General features: G+C 47.3%; 1 protein-coding gene across 2 annotated transcripts in view; it reads left to right on the top strand.

Annotated features, from left to right (window-relative positions):
- The window catches only part of fam13a (family with sequence similarity 13 member A), a 211423-nt gene that overhangs the window by 120378 nt on the left and 69860 nt on the right, over nt 1–21185 (top strand). For both annotated transcript variants that reach the window (XM_080195538.1, XM_080195528.1), the window contains exon 8: nt 20487–20528. In XM_080195538.1, coding sequence (XP_080051664.1) covers nt 20487–20528 — 42 coding nt within the window. The remainder of the gene's footprint in view (nt 1–20486; nt 20529–21185) is intronic.

Raw genomic sequence — 21185 nt, 5'->3', positions numbered from 1 at the left:
AGTTAGAACTTTGTTCAATGCGGTGGGTTTTGGGGAACATCTTATAGGAGGAGCAAGAGGCAGAGAGATGGGAATTCGGGGGGGGGGATTTCACAGCTTAGGGCCACGAAAGCAGAAGATACAACAAACAATGGCAGAGCGATTAAAATCAAATATCAGCAGTCAGAAAGTTAGATCTCTCCCAGCTTTCACCATCTGTTAAACATCAGCCGCCATTTTCAGCCCTCTGCATTGCTTCTTTGTCACTGTTGGTCTCTACTGTTTGGTTTTGGCGCCCATTCTTTGCCCCGAAGTCAGGCACAGTTCAGTGGACAACATTCTTGCCTCTCAATCATGGAATCAAATCTTACTCAGGGACAAGTCTGACATTTCAATCTGGTACTGAGAGAAAGCACTGAACTATTGGAGTTGCTGTCATTTCATAGAAACCCTACAGAGCTGAAGGAACCACCCCACCCAGGCCCTATCCCCACAACCCCGTGTTTTTATCGTGCTAATCCGCCTGATAATAAGGGGTAACTTAGCATGGCCAATCCACCTAACCTGCACACTGTGGGTGGCACGGTAGCACAGTGGTTAGCATTGCTGCTTCACGGCGCCAGTGACCTGGGTTCGATTCCCGGCTCGGGTCACTGTCTGTGTGGTGTTTGCACATTCTCCTCTTGTCTGTGTGGGTTTCCTCCGGGTGCTCCGGTTTCCTCCCACAGTCCAAAGATGTGCAGGCTAGGTTGGTTGGCCATGCTAAAATTGCTCCTTAATGTCCTGAGATGCATAGATTAGAGGGATTATTGGGTAAAGTATGTAAGAATATGGGGGTAGGGCCTGGGTGGGATGGTGGTCGGTGCAGACTCGATGGGTCGAATGGCCTCCTTCGGTACTGTAGGGTTTCTAATTTTTGGACTGTAGGAGGAAACCGTAGCAGCCGGAGAAAACCCATGCAGACACGGGGAGAATGTGCAAACTCCGCACAGACGGTGACCCAAGGCCGGAATTGAACCCGGGCTCCTGGCGCTGAGCAGCGCTCACCACTTGTGCCACCGAGCTGCCCACTGGATGGGACATCATACAAAGACCTCGTGACCCTTCTCAGGTGAACATATAAGATCCATGATCTCTATTTGAAGAGAACATGGGAGCAATACTTATCACTCAACTATTGTAGCTTAATCACGGGTTATCATCTCACTTATCTCAGATTTTTATGGGACCTTGCTATGCACAAGTTAGCTGGCACGTTTCCCACATTACCACGGTAACCACACGTCAAAACTACCCCATTGGCTGTAAAGGACTTTAGAATGTCCTAAGTTCATGAAAGTTCATGAAAACAACAACAGAACATTCTGGAGATATTCAGCAGGTTTGATGGCATCTGTGGAGAGAGAAACTGAGTGAAAGACCACAGACTGAAAGGTTAACTCCACAGATGCAGCCTGCTCTGTTGGGTATTTCTAGATTTCTAGTTTTTTTTATATATCAGTACCCCTGGTATTTTGCTTTTGCATTATAAATCCAAATTTGTTCCCATTTTTGCTCTGTATAATCTGACCTTATTTTCTTATTCATTCGGGGGACATGGGTGTTGCTGGCTGGCCAGCATTTATTGCCCATCCCTAGCTGCCCTTGTTCAGAGGGCAGTTGAGAGTCAACCGCATTGCTGTGGATCTGGAGTCACATGTAGGCCAGACCATGTATGGACAGCGGATTTTCTTCCCTGAAGGGCATTTGTGAACCAGATGGGTTTTTCCGACAATGGTTTCATGGACATCAGTAGATTCTTAATTCCAGATTTTTTTTATTGAATTCAGATCTCACTATCTGCCGTGGCTGGATTCGAACCCGGGTCCCCAGAACATTAGCTGAGTTTCTGGAGTAATCGTCTAGCGATAATGTCACTAGGCCATTGACTTCCAAACCTTGAAGTATACCATGCAGTTTACAGTTTCCTGATCACAACGTATTATCCCTCCCAGAGGAAAATTGACCTGAAGTTGAGGGATTCCGGACTGGGCTTTCATCCTCGAGGTGTGCTCACTTTGAGAGAAAGTGCCTGCAAGGCCGGGATTTTCATCGTGGAGGCTAGTGTCAAACCAGGCGACCCGGAGAAAAGGTTCAAAGGCAGGAGCTGGCGGGTGAAGGGGTCAAGCTGTTTATTAGACCCACCTCAGTGGTGTAGAACTTGCCCCAGTCATGTTAAAACAGAAAGGTTCTCTGGCCCTCACCCCCCACACCCTTTCACACGCCTCCCCCCCCCCCAACATACTTCCCATCCTCCATCCGTGCCATCGAATGCCCCACATTCACCCCCTACAGCCTTTCATGATCCCATGCCAAGATGTGGCCCCCACAAATAAACCCAGTGACCCCCTCATGTCAAGTTATGCCAGCCAAACTGTGGCGGTTCAAGAAGGTGGCTCACTACCACCTTGTCAGGGGCAACTAAGGTTGTGCAAAGAATGCTGGCCCAGTTAGTGACGCCCATGTCCCAGGAACAGATGATAACATTGTTGCTTGGACAATACATGCTTCTGAGCATGTTTGAACAAATTGTTCAGCAAACTGTACAGGGTGAGGTTAATGGGGCTGATACATTTCCTCTTGACTGCAGGAGTTAAGGTAAAACATTCAAAAATAGCTTGTGTTTAAACAACACCTTTAACGTAATAAGGTGCCTCGTGGGATGTCATGGGGACATTGTTAAACAGATTCTGACACCAAGCCAGAGATATTAGGGTAGATTTTGATTTGATTTGGTTTGTCACATGTATTAGTATACAGTGAAAAGTATTGTTTCTTGCACGCTATACAAAGCATACCGTTCATAGAGAAAGAAAGGAATGTAGTGTTACAGTATTACCATAGAGAAGGATTAACTTAGTATAAGGTAGGTTCATTCAAAAGTATGATGTCAGCAAGGAAGAAGCTGTTCTTGAGTCGGTTGGTACGTGACCTCAGACTTTTCTATCTTTTCCCTGACAGACAAAGGTTGAATAGAATATGTCTGGGGTGCATGGGGTCCTTGATTATGCTGGCTGCTTTGCGGAGGCAGCGGGAAAGAGTCAGTGGGTGGAGGCTGGTTTGCAAAAATCTTGATTAACGATGTAGGGTTCGATTCCAGCGTGCGTCAACGTCTGAGCAGAGTTTGCACATTCTCCCCGTGTCTGCGTGGGTTTCCTCCAGGTGCTCCGGTTTCCTCCCAGATTCCGAAAGACGTGCTGGTTAGGTGCATTGGCCATGCTAAATTCTCCCTCAGTGTACCCAAACAGGCGCCGGAGTGTGGCGACTGGGGGATTTTCACAGTAACTTCATTGCAGTGTTAATGTAAGCCTACTTGTGACACTAATAAATAAACCTTTTTAAAAAACAACATGTGGATGAAGATTTCAGCAGAGGATGAGCGAAACCAGCAAAGTCGGGCAGCGTTATGGAGGTGGAAACAGGTGGACTCAGTCATTGCCAAGTGTTCAGTGCTGGGCCATTGTATAAGAAGCGACACACCCAGAGAGAGGGAAAAGGTCTGCCACCCTCAAGGGTTAACTGCACTGACAGAGAAAGGCCAGACTAAGTAATACTCCCATCTATCACCTGGAATGACCTTTGTCAGGGACAGGAGTGATCACGTTCCATGAAATGGTAATGGTGCAACTACCAGGATTGTGTTTATAAAAGTCTTATCATTTTGTACAACTTTAAAACCCCGGTTAAACATTCACATGAGATAACTGTATCAAATCACAAGTTAGATAATTTTTAAAAACAGCGAGCAGAATTTGCCGAGGCAAAGCATAATAACATCTCAATTTTGTGTCACAATGTATTAGTGAAAGGCATTTTACAAGACGGCTGGGACTGGTGAACATTCTGACTGCAGTGAGGCTCGATCCCATTTCATCATTCAACCTTATACGGTGCCACAGTAGCACCAGGCACCCGGGTTCAGTTCCGGCCTCGGGTCACTGTCTGTGCGGAGTTTGCACATTCTCTCCGTGTCTGCGTGGGTTTCCATAAGCTGCTGTGAAGGGAGTCCTGTTAGTGATCTGTGGGTTTTATGTTTAGCTTTAGCCCAGTAAAACGTTGTCATGGGGTAACGTATGGTAGCCTGGTGATCCTGACCATTGGGGATTGAGTTCAAATCCTGCTGTGATAAATCAGTAACCTTAATTCAGTAACCAAAACCCCAATTAGCCCACTAATGTCTTTCAGGGGAGGGGAATCTGCAGCCACCCTCCCCCTTGCTGGTCTGACCTATATGTGACCCCCGTCCTACACTTCATTATCGCTCATTACATCCAGTTGGCAGCTAGCTGATCATTATTACCCTGCCAAAGCTGCCCGTATCCTAACAAAGGCAGGGGGGGACAGTTGATAATTGGACTCCTGGGTGTTAAACCTGACTGAATTGAAAGTATCTGCCTGAGACAGTGCAGCAATGTCACATCAGTAGAAGTATAAAAATAAACTGAATTTGCATGTTCAGGTGCCTCTGGTTTCCAGAGCGAATGGTGTGGAGATGCCAGCGTTGGACTGGGGTAAACACAGTAAGAAGTCTCACAACACCAGGTTAAAGTCCAACAGGTTTGTTTGGTAGCAAAAGCCACTAGCTTTCGGAAACGCTGTTCCTTTGTCAGGTGAGTGGAGAGTTCTGATCAGGCATATAAAGGCACACACACTTGTGGCGTTTACTATCAAATAAACCTGTTGGACTTTAACAATGTATTGTGAGACTTCTTCCTGAGGGAATCCCAGCCTCAAGTGTGGTGGAATTGGGAGACTTTGGTTCCCATTTCCACCACACCTACAGACAGACAAATTATGTCAAGATGTTATTACGGGGATAAATCCAAGGATATTTCCATCTTTTACATTTGTGAGTCGTGAGGCATTATTGGTTTCCAAATAACTGTATTTACATAGCACCCTTCACAGCCCTAGGCATTTCACAGCCAATAATTAATAAAAGCAAATTACTGCAGATGTTGGAATCTGAAACTAAAAGAGAAAACGCTGGAAAATCTCAACAGGCCTGTCAGCATCTATAAGGAGAGAAAAGAGCTGACGTTTTGAGTCCAGCTTTGACAAAGGGTCATCTGGACTCGAAACCTCAGCTCTTTCCTCCCCTTACAGATACTGCCAGACCTGCTGGCAGCGTTTTCTCTTTTGGTCACAGCCAATGAAATACTGTTGTTTCTGCAGGAAATGCGACATCCGAATTGTGTATCATAAAGCCCCACAAACAGCAATGTAATAATGACCAGATAAACTGTTTTTAGCTGTTGATTGCGGGATTAATATCGGTCAGACCACTGGGAAGAAGACCCCTCCCAGACAGAAACACCCATTCAAAATGTTCAAATCCCAGTTAAAGTCAGTAATTCTGGAGTTCTGTTCTGAAGTTTTTTTAAATTCATTTATGGGATGTCGACGTCAATGGCTGGATCAGCATTTATTGCCCATCATTAGTTGCCCCTGAGAAAGTGGTGGTGAGCTGCCTCCTTGATCTGCTGCGTCCTTGAGGTGTAGGCACACCCACCGTGCAGTTAGGGAGGGAGTTCCAGAAATTTTCAGGATGGTGAGTGACTTGAAGGGGAACCTCCAGGTGGTGCTGTTCCCAGGTATCTGCTGCTCTTGTCTTCCTCGAAGGCAGTGGTTTGGAAGATGCTGCCTAAGGAGCCTTGGTGAGTTCCTGCAGTGTATCATGTAGGTAGTATACACTGCTGCTACTGTTCATCAGTGATGGAGATATTGAATGTTTGTGGAAGTGGTAGTGGGTTGCTTTGCTCTGGATGGTGTTGAGGTTCTTGAGTGTTGGAGCTGCACTCATCCAGTCGAGTGAAGAGTATTCCTGACTTGTGCTTTGTTACTGGTGGACAAACTTTGGGGAAACAGGAAGTGAGTTACTCGCTGCAGGATTCCTAGCCTTTGACCTGCTCTGGTAGCCATAGTATTTATCTGGCTAGTCCAGTTCAGCCTCTGGTCAATGGTAACTCCCTCAGGATGTAAGACCAGTTTGGCCACAGTTGTCCTGGTACCCTTCATTGCCAAGGTTTACTGTTTTTAGAACAGAGCCCCAACAATGCAGAAGGAGGCCATTCAGCCCATTGAGTCTGTACCAACCGCAATCCCACCCAGCCACTATCCTCCATAACCCAACATATATACCCTGCTAGCCCTCCTGACACCAAGTGGCAATTTAGTGTGGCCAATCAATCTGACCCGCACACGGTTTTCTCCCACAATCAGAAAAATGTGCAGGTCAGGTGGATTGACTGTGCTAAATTCTCCCTAGGTGTGCCCGATCAGGTGCCTGAGTGTGACTACTGGGAGATTTTCACAATATCTTCATTGCAGTGTTAATGTAAACTAACTGTGACCAATAAATAAACTTTATTTTTTTTTCTTTGGAGTGTGGGGGGAAACCAGAGCATGCAGAGGAAACCCACACAGACACGGGGAGAATGTGCAAACTCCACACGGACAGTGACCCAAGCCAGGAATTGAACCCCGGTCCCCTGGCATTGTGAGGCAGCAGTGCTAACCACTGGGCCACTGTGCCACCTGGAGGGACTGGATGCTTTCCCTTCTTTAAAAGAGTATCATGAGACTCTTTATATGGACCTCAGAGGGCAGAGTGAAAGTCACATCTGAAAGGTGACACTTTCGCACTCTGTCAGTGCTGCACTGGGATTATGTGTTCAGTTTACTGGAGAGGGATTACACTCCACAGCTGCCTGACTGAGAAACTCGAGCGCCCCCAGTAGAGCCAGAACTCATATCTTAAAGGAGGTGACCTTTCTTGTCCCTGGGCATTGCTCAAAGAATCTGGAAGCTCCAGATAAAAACAGTGTACTGGAGTGAGAAGTGTTGATTTGATAATATGTCCAAAGATATTTGACTTTCATATTGATCAATAACGAAACCTGACCCAATGGATCTTTTCACAGAACATATTTGGAAGGGGCCCAGAAGCTGTGGCTGTTTACGAGACAGTTTGACACGGCTGCATAGCTGCTTGGAAATGGGATTAGAAGTGTTACACACCCGGTGACTGGCCACTCGACGAACAATGGGCTGAATCATGGATTCTTAGCCTGCCTGTAACCCTTGGGCAACAGAATCTCCTTTAATTAGAAAAGAGTCCAAGTGGACTTTAAAACTCTTCATTGTAAAAACTGAAAAATAAAGCAGGCCTCCAGTTATCATATTGGTGTCCCAAAACCAATTTGGTTTTAAGTTGATTGCTGAGCTTAGGAGATCATATTCAGCCAAGCATCTTTCTAATTGGAAACAATGCCACGTTTTATCTGTAGCATAGGGAGTATTTTCCTTTCACACTTTTTTTTTCCCCTTTTTGCTTTATTTCTTTCTGTTTTTAAAAGCATTGCAAACCACAGAATTATTTTGAGCTCTTGATTCGTGAACCGCATTACTCAACACTCTCCCCTCCCCCACCCGCCTGCTCAACTAATGCCCTCTTCTCCGTGCAAGGCTGTTTCAGTTCACCTATGAAGCGTTGTCTTCTCCCGCTGCTCCCAAAACCCTGCTCCAAATCCTCATCAGTTGAAGGCTCGATTTTTCCAACAGCCTCCCTCCCGTCCAGTTCAACTCCAAGAGTTACATCTCAATCAAATCCTTGTGTCTTCCTCACGCTCACTTTGAAATACTTGCCCCCATTCCCACCTGTCCCCCAGTAGGTCAGCAATGATCCACTGTGATCCATTCCTGAACCCCCTCCTCCATTGGCACTTCGGGAATTCTCCCCTCAGCACCTCTTATCTTCTCACTGGCCTCTTCTCCTTAGGATCTCACTGACTTCTCTTTCTCGTCTGTTCCTGGCCCAGTGCACAATGTCCCACAACCCTTTTTGCACCGTTAAAGAGGACTCACCAATGTGACATAAGAAACACAGCAGGCAACCTACGCACAGCAAGATCCCACAGATAGACAACAAGTAGATAATCTGATTTGGTGATATTTATTCAGGGGTTAAGTGTTGGCCAGGGGGGGCCAAGAGAACTCCCCTGTTCCCTTTTGATACAGTTCCATGGGATCATTTATTATGTTAACCTGAAAAGACAGATTTAGCACCTTATCCAAAAGATGGCACCTGCAGCAGTGTGACACTTCTCCATGGCATGGTGGCACAGCGGTTAGCCCTGCTGCCTCACAGCACTGAGGACCCTGGCTCCATTCCCGTTTTGGGTCACTGTCTGCACGTTCTCCCCGTGTCTGCATGGGTTTCCTCCGGGTGCTCCGGTTTCTTCTCACAGTCAGAAAGACGTGCTGATGAGATACATTGACCGTGCTAAATTCTCCCTCCGTGTACCCGAAACAGGCACCAGAGTGTGGTGACTAGGGGTCTTTTCATTAGTAAGTTCATTGCAGCGTTAATGTAAGCCCACTCGTGACACTAATAAAAACTTAAACTTACTGCACTCAAGTGTCAGTCTAAATATTGTGCTCTGGAGTGACATAAGAAACACAGCAGGCAACCTACGCACAGCAAGATCCCACAGATAGACAACAAGTAGATAATCTGATTTGGTGTCAGTCTAAATATTGTGCTCTGGAGTGAGGTCTGACCATACAATGGCCACGCTAAATTGCCCCTTCATGTCCCAGAATGTTAGAGGGATTAGCAGGCTAAATATGTGGTGGGGTTAAGGGGATAGGGCCCACGTGGGATTGTTGTTGGTGTGGACTTGATGGGCTGAATGGCCTCGTCTGCACTGTGGGGATTCTATGATTCACACAAGCTTCTTTCTCAGAAGTGACAGTGTTACCACTGAACTGCTGTCATTTACTCCTGGCCGGTGTCATCTATCATAATATTTACTGGAAAACAAAGAGTGGGTATGAGCTAACATCAGGAAAAATCTGAACTTTTGAAGCTAAAATCCCAACTAAGCACAGAATCAAGCCATTTAATCGGCTCGACTGAGATTTATTCAGATTAAGATTTCTATTCCCTCACAGCAGCTGGCGTCTAATGAGACTTCCTGGACACCGTGCCTCCAATCTGTTTGAAGTAAGGCTGCAAATGTCACTGGATCAAATCTGGCCAATCCGCACCGTGTGACACAACTGCCCACTTCCCAAAGCCTCTCCATAGCAGCATGGTGTATGAGTCAGGAGTGAGATTGGATGGTATCCACAGCCCTGGTTGAGAGCAGCTGCCACAGCACTCTGGAAGCTGAACTTCAACCAGGATAAAGCAGTCAGCCCACTCGTTCAGCGTCCCATCCACTCACTGCGGCATTCACTCGCTCCACCATTGGCGCACCTCGCCTGCATTATCGACAGAAGGCACTGCCACAATTTGCCAAAGCTTTTGAAGAGCAACTTTTGAACCTCCACCATTTGTAAATCAAGTATTCAGAGACCAGGTGCAGGTACATAGAAACCATAGAATCCCTTTGGCCCATCGAGTCTACACCGATAACAATCCCACCTAGGCCATATCCCCACATGTTTACCCCACTAATCTCTCTAACCTATGCATCCTGGGACACTAAGGGACAATTTAGCATGGCCAATGCACCTACAGAAAGAAATCCCACATCACCAGCTTAAAGTCCAAACAGGTTCGTTTGTAGCAGAAGCTGCAAGCTTTCAGGACAGGCTGTCCCTTCGTCAGGTGGCTGGGAGTTCATCAGGTGGCTGGACTTTAAGCTGGTGTTGTGGGATTTCTTTCTGTTTTATCCCAGTCCAACGCTGGCATCTCCACATCAGTGCACCTAACCAGCACATTCTTGGACTGTAGAAAGAATCCAGTGCATTCAGAGGAAGCCCACGTAGACATGAGGGGAATGTGCAAACTCGACACAGACAGTGACCCAAGCCAGCAGTCGAACCCAGGGGCTATGAGGCAGCAGTGCCAACCACTGTGCCACTATATAAAGACAAGGACAGCAGGTTCACAGGGACACAGTTACAAACAGGTTCCAGTCCAAGCCCTACACCATGGTGAAATGGAACTATGTTGCCATTCCTTCACCAGGTCGAATGTCCTGGAATTCCCTCACTGACACCTTCACCACACAGACTGCAGCATTTTAAAGTAAATGTCCATTATAACTATCTTCTGGGCCTGGACAGGAAATGTCAGCTGTGCCAAGGCCACCTCCATACTGAGAATTAATAAACATCTATTAGAACACCCCGTGATTCCATGATGCTTTCCAAAGATGTGCGGGTTAGGTGGATTAGCCATGCTAAATTGCCCCTTAGTGTCAGGAGGACTAGTTAGGGTAAGTACATGTAGTTACAGGCATAGGGCCTGGGTGGGATTGTGGTCGGTGCAGACTTGATGGGCCGAATGGCCTCCTTCTCCACCGTGGGAGGCTACGATTCATCTGTTATGTACACAATCAGATCACCAATTGGTTAGCAAGTGATTTGTTCCAGGGCAATGCGGTGGCACAGTGGTTGGCACTGCTGCCTCACAGTGCCAGGGACTCAGGTTCAATTCCTGCATTGGGTCACTATAAGAACATAAGAAATAGGAGCTGGAGTAGGCCATCTAGCACCTCGAGCCTGCCCCGCCATTCACTATCTGTGTGGAGTCTGTACGTTCTCCCCATGTCTGATTGGGTTTCCTCCGGGTGCTCCAGTTTCCTCCCACAGTCCGAAAAATGTGCTGTTTAGATGCATTGGCCGTGCTAAATTCTCCTTTAGTGTACCCAAAAAGGCACCAGAGTGTGGCGACTAGGGGATTTTCACAGTATATTCATTGCAACGTTAATGTAAGCCTACTCGTGATAAATAAACTCACTCATAAATAAACTTCTAATTGATGACCCTGACTTGTTAGCTTGCTAACCTCTTGTTTTGTAAAATCACAGAATAGTACAGCACAATCTCATTAGTCCCATACAATCCCTCATTGCACACTCAAAAGGATAAATGAAGGAAAGGCAGTTCCTGGAATAACCAAAGTTGCGAAACCTCCATGATACTTGATCTGTAGGAGCAGATTGGAATAGCATACAACATGCCATCATTTAAGCAGTTCAACACTGATATGATGAGCTCTTTGAGGGCATTAGGAATGCTTGTCAGACTTAAGGAGCATTTTAAACTTGATACGGCATCAATAAAAATAGGTAACAAGTCGTTGGGAGGGCATTCTGGCCTGTGTCCAGTGGTTTACGGGTGTTTGTGCATGCAGGAATTGAGTTTTTTTATAAGTGGCTCTGGGAAGGTTTCACTCCAGAGATTTCACATTTCCAGCAGCTAGACTCTTGTGTCAGGCTGTTCCTTAAGAAACTCTAATTCTACTGATGTGAGGGAAAATGTAAAGCCACCTCACACTCATCTGGAGTACAACTGCTTCATATCTGAGCTATCGAATTGTTACATTGCAGAAAGGGACCATTCAGCCCATCGGCCTCAGGGTGGCACGGTGGCACAATGGTTAGCACTGCTGCCTCACAGCGCCCGGGATCCTGGTTCAATTCCAGCTTTGGGTCACTATCTGTGTGGAGTTCGCATGTTCTCCCCATGTCTGTGTGGGTTTCCTCCAGGTGCTTCAGTTTTCTCCTCCACTCCAAGGATGTGTTGGTTAGGTGGATTGGCCATGCTAAATTGCCCCTGAGTGTGAGAGGGATTAGCGGGCTAAATACGTGGGGTTATGGGAATAGGGCCTGGATAGGATTGTTGTTGGTGCAGACACAATAGGCTGAATGGCATACCTTTGCACTGTAGGGATTCTATGGATTCTATGTACCTGCACCTGGACTCTGAACACTTAGGGCGAGATTTTCCAGCTTTGCTCATCCCAAAGCCCCTTGAGGTCAATGGACCTTTCCGTGGTCCATCCCTCACCCGCTCTGATTTCTGTGGCAGGCGGGATGGTGGAATTCACCCCTTAGTGTTAGTCTCCCTCACCTCCGCTTCGTAGCCCTGCACACTCTTCCAAAGAACAAAGAAAGTTACAGCGCAGGAACCTTGTTACAACCTTCCAAGCCTGCACCAACCATGCTGCCCAACTGAACTGAAACCCCCTACCCTTCCAGGGACCATATCCCTCCATTCCTATCCTATTCATGTATTTGTCAAGACGCCCCATAAAACTCACTATCGTATCTGCTTCCAGTACCTTTCCCGGCAGCGAGTTCCAGGCACCCACCCACCACTCTCTGTGTAAAAAAGCCTGCCGTGTACATCTCTTTTAAACCTTGCCCCTCACACCTTAAACCTGTGCCCCCTGGTATTTGACTCTTCCACCCTGGGAAAAGCTTCTGACTATCCACTTTGTTCATGCCCCTCATAATCTTATAGACTTCTATTAAACTTCCTTTTTGAATAAATGTCCAGTTCCCTTTTTGAATGCCTCGACTGAATCTCCGCCACACTCTCAGGTGGTGCATTCCAGACCCGGGCAACTCTGCGTGAAAACCATTTTTTCTCATGTTTTTGCATCGTTTGCAAAATACTCTCAACCTGTTCCCCCTTGTGAATGGAACGAGATCAAAGGGGAACAGTTTCTCCCTGTTGACTCCAGATCCCTCAAGATCTTGAACACCTCTCAAATTTCCTCTCAGCCCTTATGAGTGATGTCGACTGACGGGAAAGAATTTGCATTTATATAGCGGCTTTCTCACCTCTGAGTCAGAAGGTTGTCACCACAAGTACTATCCCCGAGACTTGACTCACATGAGTTACGCTGACATTGCATAGCAGTGCAGAGGGAATGCTGCGCTGTCAGAGGTGCCAGCTCTGGGATGAGACATTAAACAGAGGCCACCTGCTCTCTCGGGTGAGCATATAAAGCCTTTGTAGTGGTATTTCGAAGAGGAATGGAGAGTTCATTATGATTCCCTGCTCAATATCTATCCCTCTGAGCTGGGGGGTAAGAATGCTGCATCTTTTATGAATCACTTATGTTTTCAGCCTAATTTTAAATTTATTTATCAATATCACAAGTAGGCTTACATTAACACTGCAATGAAGTTACTGTGAAAATCCCCTGGTCACACATTCTGCCACCTGTTCGGGTACAATGAGGGAGAATTTAGCATGGCCAATGCATGTCTTTTGGACTGTGGGAAGAAACCGGGGCACCTGGAGGAAATCTATGCAGACACGGGAGAATGTCCAGACTCCACACAGACAGTGACCCAAGCCGGGAATCGAACCCGGGTCCCTGGGGCTGGGAGGCAGTGGTCTCATTTACAGTTTGCTGTCAGGAAGATCAGTTGCGGGCGTGGCGGTTAAGTTCTGAGATATCAAACAGCTGTCCTCCAGATGACTAAGGTGCCTTGACATTTCCCCTCTCACCGTCAGAATCAAACTTTCTTTAGACAACAGCCTGGCTGATAGGCGTGAGTGCAAGAGTCTCTGGATGTCTCTGACTGCAGGATGCCAGCTGCCCAGGTGATTATCGTGGGCACTAGTGGTTCAGACTTGCCCCTCCCCGTCCCCCTCCCACCCCCAAAACAAAATAAGTAAAGACTTAACCTTTGCTGGTTCCTTCATGTTACATTCGAACTGGTTGGAATGGGCACCTTGACCTGCTCCAGCTAAACCAACATTAACAAGAGCCTGTGAGGTATCCAACCCCATTCTGACGCTGTTACTGCCCCATTAATGCCAGACATAGTTGGTCAAAATCAACCTCCATTTCTGCCTTTATCATATGTGGGGGCTTTGGGGGCAAGATGACCCTGTGGTAATCCTCATCGACCCTTGGATACTAGGGGTGGCATAGTGGTTGGTACTGCTGCCTCACAGCGCCAGGGACCCAGGTTCAATTCATAGCTTGGGTCACTGTGAGAAGTCTGCACATTCTCCCCGTGTCTGCGTGGGGTTCCTCTGGGTGCTCTAGTTTCCTCCCACAGACCAAAAGCGCCAGATTAGGTGCATTGACCATAATAAACTCTCCCTCGGTGTACCAGAACAGGCGCCGGAGTGTGGCAATCAGGGGATTTTCATAGTAACTTCATTGTGGTGTTAATGTAAGCCGACTTGTAACTCATAAATAAAACTACTTCACAGCCAAGTCATTCGATACTTTGCTGTCTGCTTGTTGGCTGCAGTCAGGGACTGAGCTGGAAGTGTGGCCAACATTGGTTAGACATAGTCCTAAAATATTCATCACATGACATCCTTCCTCCAGTCACCCCACCCCATCCTTTTGTTTTGCTCATCCTCCAGTGTTTTAACGAATAAATGAAAATTAAAATTGCACATTTTGTTTACATAATCTGGATGGATTATTTTCCGGGTTAGAACATAAGAACCTCACACATCTCGGAATTTAATCTTCCATACCGGGAGATTCCAAGACTATTCCCTGCGGTTGATTATCCCGGGTGTTGCCATTACCTATTGAGCAATGCAGCCCGACTAGCTGCAAACTCTTCCCCCACCCCAGCATCCAATACTCTGCACAGAGTGGTGCACGGCATCTTACAGTCAGCAACTTGTATATGCAGCATGGTAACATCAAAGACCATTCCTCTACCTGCCCTCCCCTCCACCACCACCACCTCCCCCCCACCACCCACCCCCACCCACCCACGCCCACCGTGCTCACTGTCAGTCAGAATGACCTAGCATGAGAAAAAGTGCGTTTCTTTACACATTCAGGGGGTGTGGGCACCAATGCCAAGGCCAGCATTTATTGCCCATGCCCAGTTGCCCTTGAGAAAGTGATGCGTGAGCTGCTTTCTTGCACCGCTGCAGTCCCTGCAGTGTAGATACACCCACACTGCTGTTAGGAACGGACTACCAGGATTTTGACCCTGCGGCAATAGAGGAAAGGTGATATATTTCCAAGTCAGGATGGTGAGTGACTGGAGGGGAGATTGTGGGTGGTGTTGCCATGTATCTGCTACCCTTGCCCTTCAAGCTGGTAGTGGTCGCAGGTTTGGCAAGTGCTGTCCAAGTCCCATTGAAGGAAAGATAGAATATCAGTAAATAGCTTGCATTTCAGTGCATTCTTTCATAAGTTCATAAGATATATAGGAGCAGAATTAGGCCATTTGGCCCACTGAGTCAATCATGGCTGATATGCTCCTCATCTCCATAACCCTTCAACCCATTACTAATTAAAAATCTGTCTAACTTCTCCTTAAATTAACTCACTATCTCCAGCATCCACCACACTTTGGAGTAGCGAATTCTACAGATTCACAGCCCTTTAGGAGAAGTAGTTTCTCCTCAACTCTCTTTTAAATTTGCTACCCCTTATCCTAAGACTATGACCTCTCGTCCTAGAATGTCCCACAACAGGAAGCATCCGCTCCATGTCTACATTATCCATACCTTTTATCATTTTGAATACCTTATTTGATCTCCCCTCATTCTAAATTCCAGAGCGTATCGGCCTAATCTGTTCAATCTCTCTTCATACGACAAACCCCTCATCTCTGGAATCAATCTAGTGAACCTCCTCTGAGCTATCTCCAATGCCACTACATCTTTCCTCAAATACGGGGACCAAAACTCCAAGTGCAGCCTCACCAATGCCTTGTATAGTTACAACAATACTTCCTTACCTTTATATTCTACACCTTTAGCTATAAATACCAACATTTCATTCGCTTTCTTTATTATCTGAACTTATTCAAACTTTACATCAACTTTACATCACTTTACAACCAACTGAATACTTTTTAAATGTACATATTGTAGGAAAAACACATGCTAATTTGTGCACACCCAGGCCCCAAAAACCTAGGACACACGGTAGTACTAACAGTGGCTAGTACTGCTGCGTCACAGTGCCCAGGATACACATTCGATTCCTGGCTTGGGTCACTGTCTGTGCAGAGTTGGCATGTTCCCCCCCGTGTTTGCGTGGGTTTCCTCTGGGTGCTCCGGTTTTCTCCCACAGTCCGAAAGACGTGTTGGTTAGGTGCATCGGCCGTGCTAAATTCTCCGTCAGTGTACCCGAGGCGCCGGAGTGTGGCGATAGGGGATTTTCGCAGTAACTTCATTGCAGTGTGAATGTAAGCCTACTTGCAACAGTTATAAGTAGACTTGTAGCTGCACTGACGATGGTGAGCGGGGAGAAAGGGGAACTTGCAAGTGGTGGTGTTCCATGTGCTCCCACAAGTACCAGCTGCCAACACGCCTTGGTGCAATAGCAGCCTTGCGCTGTAGCTGAGCACTGCCTGCTGCCCTCTCCCTCTCTCCCTGTCTCTCTCTCTCTCTCTCTCCTAGCTCGGCACCACCCCACTATATAAAACCAGCTGCTCCCATTGCAAGCTGTTCTCCTGCTCTACACAAGAGCAGGAACCGTTCAGTCCCCCTGTCTCCAACCGGCAAGGAATCCCCACCCCCCCTCCCACCACCCTGAGCTAACCGTAAACCTCTTCCCGGAGAGAGAGAGAGAGAGAGCGAGACCATGGCTTGTGAAGTTGTGCCAATGCAAAGGTACAAGGTTTAATTTCCATTTCTCCTGGTGTGTGTTTGTGTGTGTTTTCAAAGTCATTGTTTCAGTTTCTAATGCGCCCGGCAGCTTTCTGTAACTTCCACAGCCTCTCATTTCGGTTTGAACCCGTGTTCCAAATGCAAACATTTTTCCTAATCTCCGATGTTTAAGTCTTGTATTCTGGCTGTAATTCTAAATAAAAGTAATTGGAAATAACCCCCTGGCCTAAACTCTAAGCTGAAGAATACAGTGAGACCTTTTTTGTTAGAAATTCTCTGTCAGTAATTCTGATTTATGCTCAATCCCCACACCCCCCCGCACCCCCCAACCCACCCTCCAACTCCACCCCCCCCATAGAAAACATATCTGTAATCAGAGAACTGTACAGTAGTCAGTGATATATTCCCACCACAGACATCTAACTCAACCCAAATGTTTTGTTTTGCTGCGGGGAAGATAGTTTTCGTGAACCTCTCCCCGCCCCTCATTTATGGGTTTATGGATCTTTGCAATAACATAACAAGTGTAAGGATCCACTCTTCCAGCTGGAGTTGGGAAGCTGGGATGTAAAATACGCTGGGCTCTCCAAAAGTGGCTGAGATAAATATTCCGGATTTTGCCTGAGTTGCGTTTCCCCTGTGGATCTTATGCCCAAGCGAAGACAGCGAGCAGTCCTCAAAACCTGCCTCCCCCCCCCCGAGGAAATTGCCCAAGAGAAAGGAATGTTCCCCTGGCGAGAGAGTGGCCGGGTCTGCAATGTTACTGAGCTCGCCCCCTTCCCACCCTCCCCCACTTGTGCAGGGTCACCACGCCACCAAGATCTGTGTTCTCTGTGTTCAGCCCCATCTCACACTGTGCCGCGCTCCCCCCCCCCCGCCACGCACCCCCCCCCCCCCCCCCCCCCCTTCCCCCCACCACGACCTCCGGCTATTAAAACCTTTGAAAAATCCCTGCTTTGCCCCATGCCCACTCTGACAGTCAGTACTGAGGACAGAATTAAACTGCAGTTAAACACTGGCCTCCGAAAGGGTTACTTTTCCCAGCTTAACCTTGCCAGACAGAGTGGGGGGGGGAGGTATACAGATAGGCTATTTGGGATGGGGGGGGGGGGGCTGCATTTGCACAGGGATTCCCGCACACTGGATTGTTAAGATCCCAGAGTAAACCACGCAGACACTTTCTGCTGCTGCTATTTCTGCAGAATCTCCAGGGATTTCCATCAAAGTTGTTTCACTGCCAGGAAAAGTGTAACCCCTTAGTGTCCAGCTATAGTAACTGAAGCACTAGTTCTGAAAAATAAGGTGTCAAGTGATGAGGGGACCTTGGAACTGATGGGAAGTGTAGCTGAAATGTAGGGATTACATTTTTAAGATGATTTATTAATGCACGGTTTAGGTAGCCTGTGTGTTTTGTACATGTATATATTGGGTGTGAATTTGATTGGGGTGGAACAGTGGTTAGGTTAACATTGCTATCTCACAGTGCCAAGGACCCAGGTTCAATGCCAGCCTTGGGTCACTGTCTACGCAGAGCCTTAAGGACTCACTAATGTTTCCCACCCCACCGGGAGAGGTTCCCACCATTGGGAATTATAAATGGTCCACATCAACAGAGACCAGGCGTGCCCACCTGTTGGTGGGGACAGAAGCCATTGAGGCCCCCCCCATGGGAGGTTGAGGGTGGGAAGGTGCTCCCTGGGCACTAGCATTGCCAGCTTGGCACCGTGTCACTGCCCAACAGGCACCGAGCAGTGTCAAGGGGGTGGGGCCTACTGGGGGCCAATGGTTGGTAGTGCTGGGGGGAGTGACCCGCTGCGCACTCGCACCCTGCAATAGGATCAGCGGGTGAGGGAGGCAGGGGGTGATCAAGGCTGGCCATAGCATTAGGGGCCGTGGTCAGGGAAGTACATGGGGCAGGAGGAATTGGGGTTGGCCATGGTGTGGGAGGTTGGGTAGCCCAGCAAACAGGGAGTAGGGGCTCGTGGAGGCTGGCAATTGGGTTGGGGAATCAAAGGCTGGCAGTGTGGGGGCGCCAGTGCGCATGCGCCAGTCTCCCCAGTGACAGATTGACGCATGCGCTCTGGTCCACTCAGCACTACTTGCCAGCCTCTTGGGCAGGATGCAGCCCTGCACCCCTCCCACCCCTCTCCTTTCCAGCATCAGCGCGCCCATAAAACAAGCAGAATTTCCCATTTTCTCATCCGCCGGGCACTTTATTTTAGGGAGAATCCAGGTCGTACTACCAGCCTCTGCTCACGAAAGAAAGAACACGTAGCTCAAGAAATATATATATTTTTTCCATGTCATGTATACCCATGTTTGCCTCCAGCACTGTTACGTAATGCAACACCCAACGGGCAAGGTTACAAGACTGTAACTCAATCTTGAGTCTCAGGTGACATTCAGGAACCACTCTGAGTTCGTGACCTGATCTGAATTTGTTGATTAAGTCGCACCTCCTCTCCGCCCCTGCGTAATTCGGGCCGGGCTTTTAGAAAAGTGTTAGACTCGCAGGGGTAAAGCAGAAGAAATAAACCACCTTTCCTGACCTCAAGACATCCCAAAAGTGCCCCACAGCTGGCGTAGTTCTCTTTTTTTTAAATGACAGTGGCTCCCGGCAGTCCTGGCAGCCTATTTGTGCACAGCAAGATCCCACAAGCGGGGCTCAGATGAGTGACCAGTTAGGGGGAAGATGACAGGGAAGGGCACACAAGCTGCTGTTCGGTCAAAGCTTTTCAATCTGTGAATGTCGACCTGGTGGGCTTCCAGTGACAGGTTCTAAGCTCCTGATAGTGGCTTTGAGGCATTCGCCATCCCTCTTTTGATGAGCTCCTTCAGTGAATTGCCTCAGTTAGAAGCCTGGGCCAGCAAATCACTGAATTAATTGTGGTTTCTAATTTGAGACCACAACTTGTGTGGAATGGCAACCATGAACGCTGGGATTAGGCTGTCGATATGTATAGATATTACAGGTTATCTATTTGGGGGAGGTTTGATATAGTTTTATAATTACCTGTAGGACGTATCATCTGGAAATCTTAATGTGCAGTGGTATTAAGTTGCGCGCGTGTGTGTGTGTGTGTGTGTGTGTGTGTGTATCATTATAGAATCATCATAGAACCCTTCAGTGCAGAAAGAGGCCCTTTGGCCCATCGAGTCTGCATTGACCGCAATCCCGCCCGGAACTTACCCCCATATCTTACCCGCTAATCCCTCTAACCTACGCATCTCAGAACACTAAGGGGCAATTTTAGCATGGCCAATCACCCTAACCCGCACTTCTTTGTGTGTATGTGTGCGTGTATACATTTGTGTGTGCACATGTATGTGTGGATGTGTGCGTGCGCCTGTGTGTGTGCATAAACGTGTGTGCGTGTGCATGTGTGTGTGTGCATGCATGTGTGTGCATATGTGTGTGCAATGTGCGCATGTGCGTGCGAGCATGTACGTGTGTATATGTGTATGTGTGCACACATGCATGTGTGTGCATGTGTACGCATGTGTGTTTGCATGGTGTGTGTATGTATGTGTGCGTGTGTGTGTGTGTGTGTAGCTAGTCAGCATTTTGATGAGCTGTTGTAAGAGACTAAAAGAAAGACAGACTTGTGTTTCCATAGCATCTTTCTGCACTGTGGGGATTCTGTGGTTCTATGAATCAAATCAAATCAATTCAACAGGGAATTCAGGAACAACCTCTTTTCTGGAGGATGGTTTAGAATGTGGAGCTCGCAGCCAGAAGGATTAGTTGAGGATAATAGCATAGAGGCATTCTGTGGATAAGCACACGAGGGAGAATAGGATGGAAGGATATGCTGATAGATTTAGATGGAAAGCGATGAGCAGCGGCTGGTATGGAGCATAGACTGTTTGGGCCGAATGGCCTGTTTCTGTGTTATAAATTTGATGTGATATACTCAGGACACTGTGTTCCACCAGATTTATACATTTTATTTTCCCCGGGTGTCTTTTTTGGCTTCATGCTTTGAGTGCCAGTCTCATTGCGAACCCACGAAAGCCGGATTCCTTAACATCAGAAGCATTGTTCAGATTCAATGAATCTGCACCTTTTGTGTTGCAGCGGTCTTAAACAAGTTTCTTTTATCTTTCAGCTCTCAAGATGACGATCGGCCGATGTCCCCATTTTATTTGAGGTAAATTTTCTATGGTTCCTTTGTCACTGTCTCACTCATTGGTGATTACTTTCTGAAATAAATCAGCCAAACCAAGACCTTTGCCAGTTAGTCTCAGAATCTTCACCATTTTATAGCTGATGGTTAAAACGGAACTTGCTAAAGAATAAACTCTTAATTGCATTTATCTTGTCAATTGTCAGAGATCGAGGAACGTGTTTTAGGTTCCCATATCAGTCGGCAGTGAGATTACTGGTACCTCAGTGCGGTTGATTACATCTGTAAAAAAAAATGACAACTTGCATTTATATAGCGCCTTTTAAAATAGTGAAATGTCCCAAGATGCTTCATCAGTGCCTTATCAGAGCAGAATTAGGAATGTACTATGTGGCCCCTCATCTGCTCTGTCATTCAATAAGATCAAGGCTGATCTGAGTGTAGCCTCAATCCCGCAATACCACTTACCCCACCGATAACCTTTTCAGCCCTTTGTGAATCAGGATTCTACCCACCTCTGCCTTAGAAATATTCCAAGACTCTGCATACACTGCCTTTTGGGTGGCACTTTGCTAGCATTGCTACCTCACAGCGCCAGGAACCCGGGTACGATTCCCGGCTTGGGTCACTGCGTGGAGTCTGCACATTCTCCCCCCGTGTCTGCATGGATTTACTCCGGGT

Source organism: Carcharhinus amblyrhynchos, chromosome 1 (assembly GCF_965287045.1).
Source record: "Carcharhinus amblyrhynchos chromosome 1, sCarAmb.v2.hapA, whole genome shotgun sequence".
NCBI lineage: Eukaryota > Metazoa > Chordata > Chondrichthyes > Carcharhiniformes > Carcharhinidae > Carcharhinus > Carcharhinus amblyrhynchos.
Note: the sequence above shows the minus strand (reverse complement) of the source record. Positions and strands in the feature narration are given on the sequence as shown.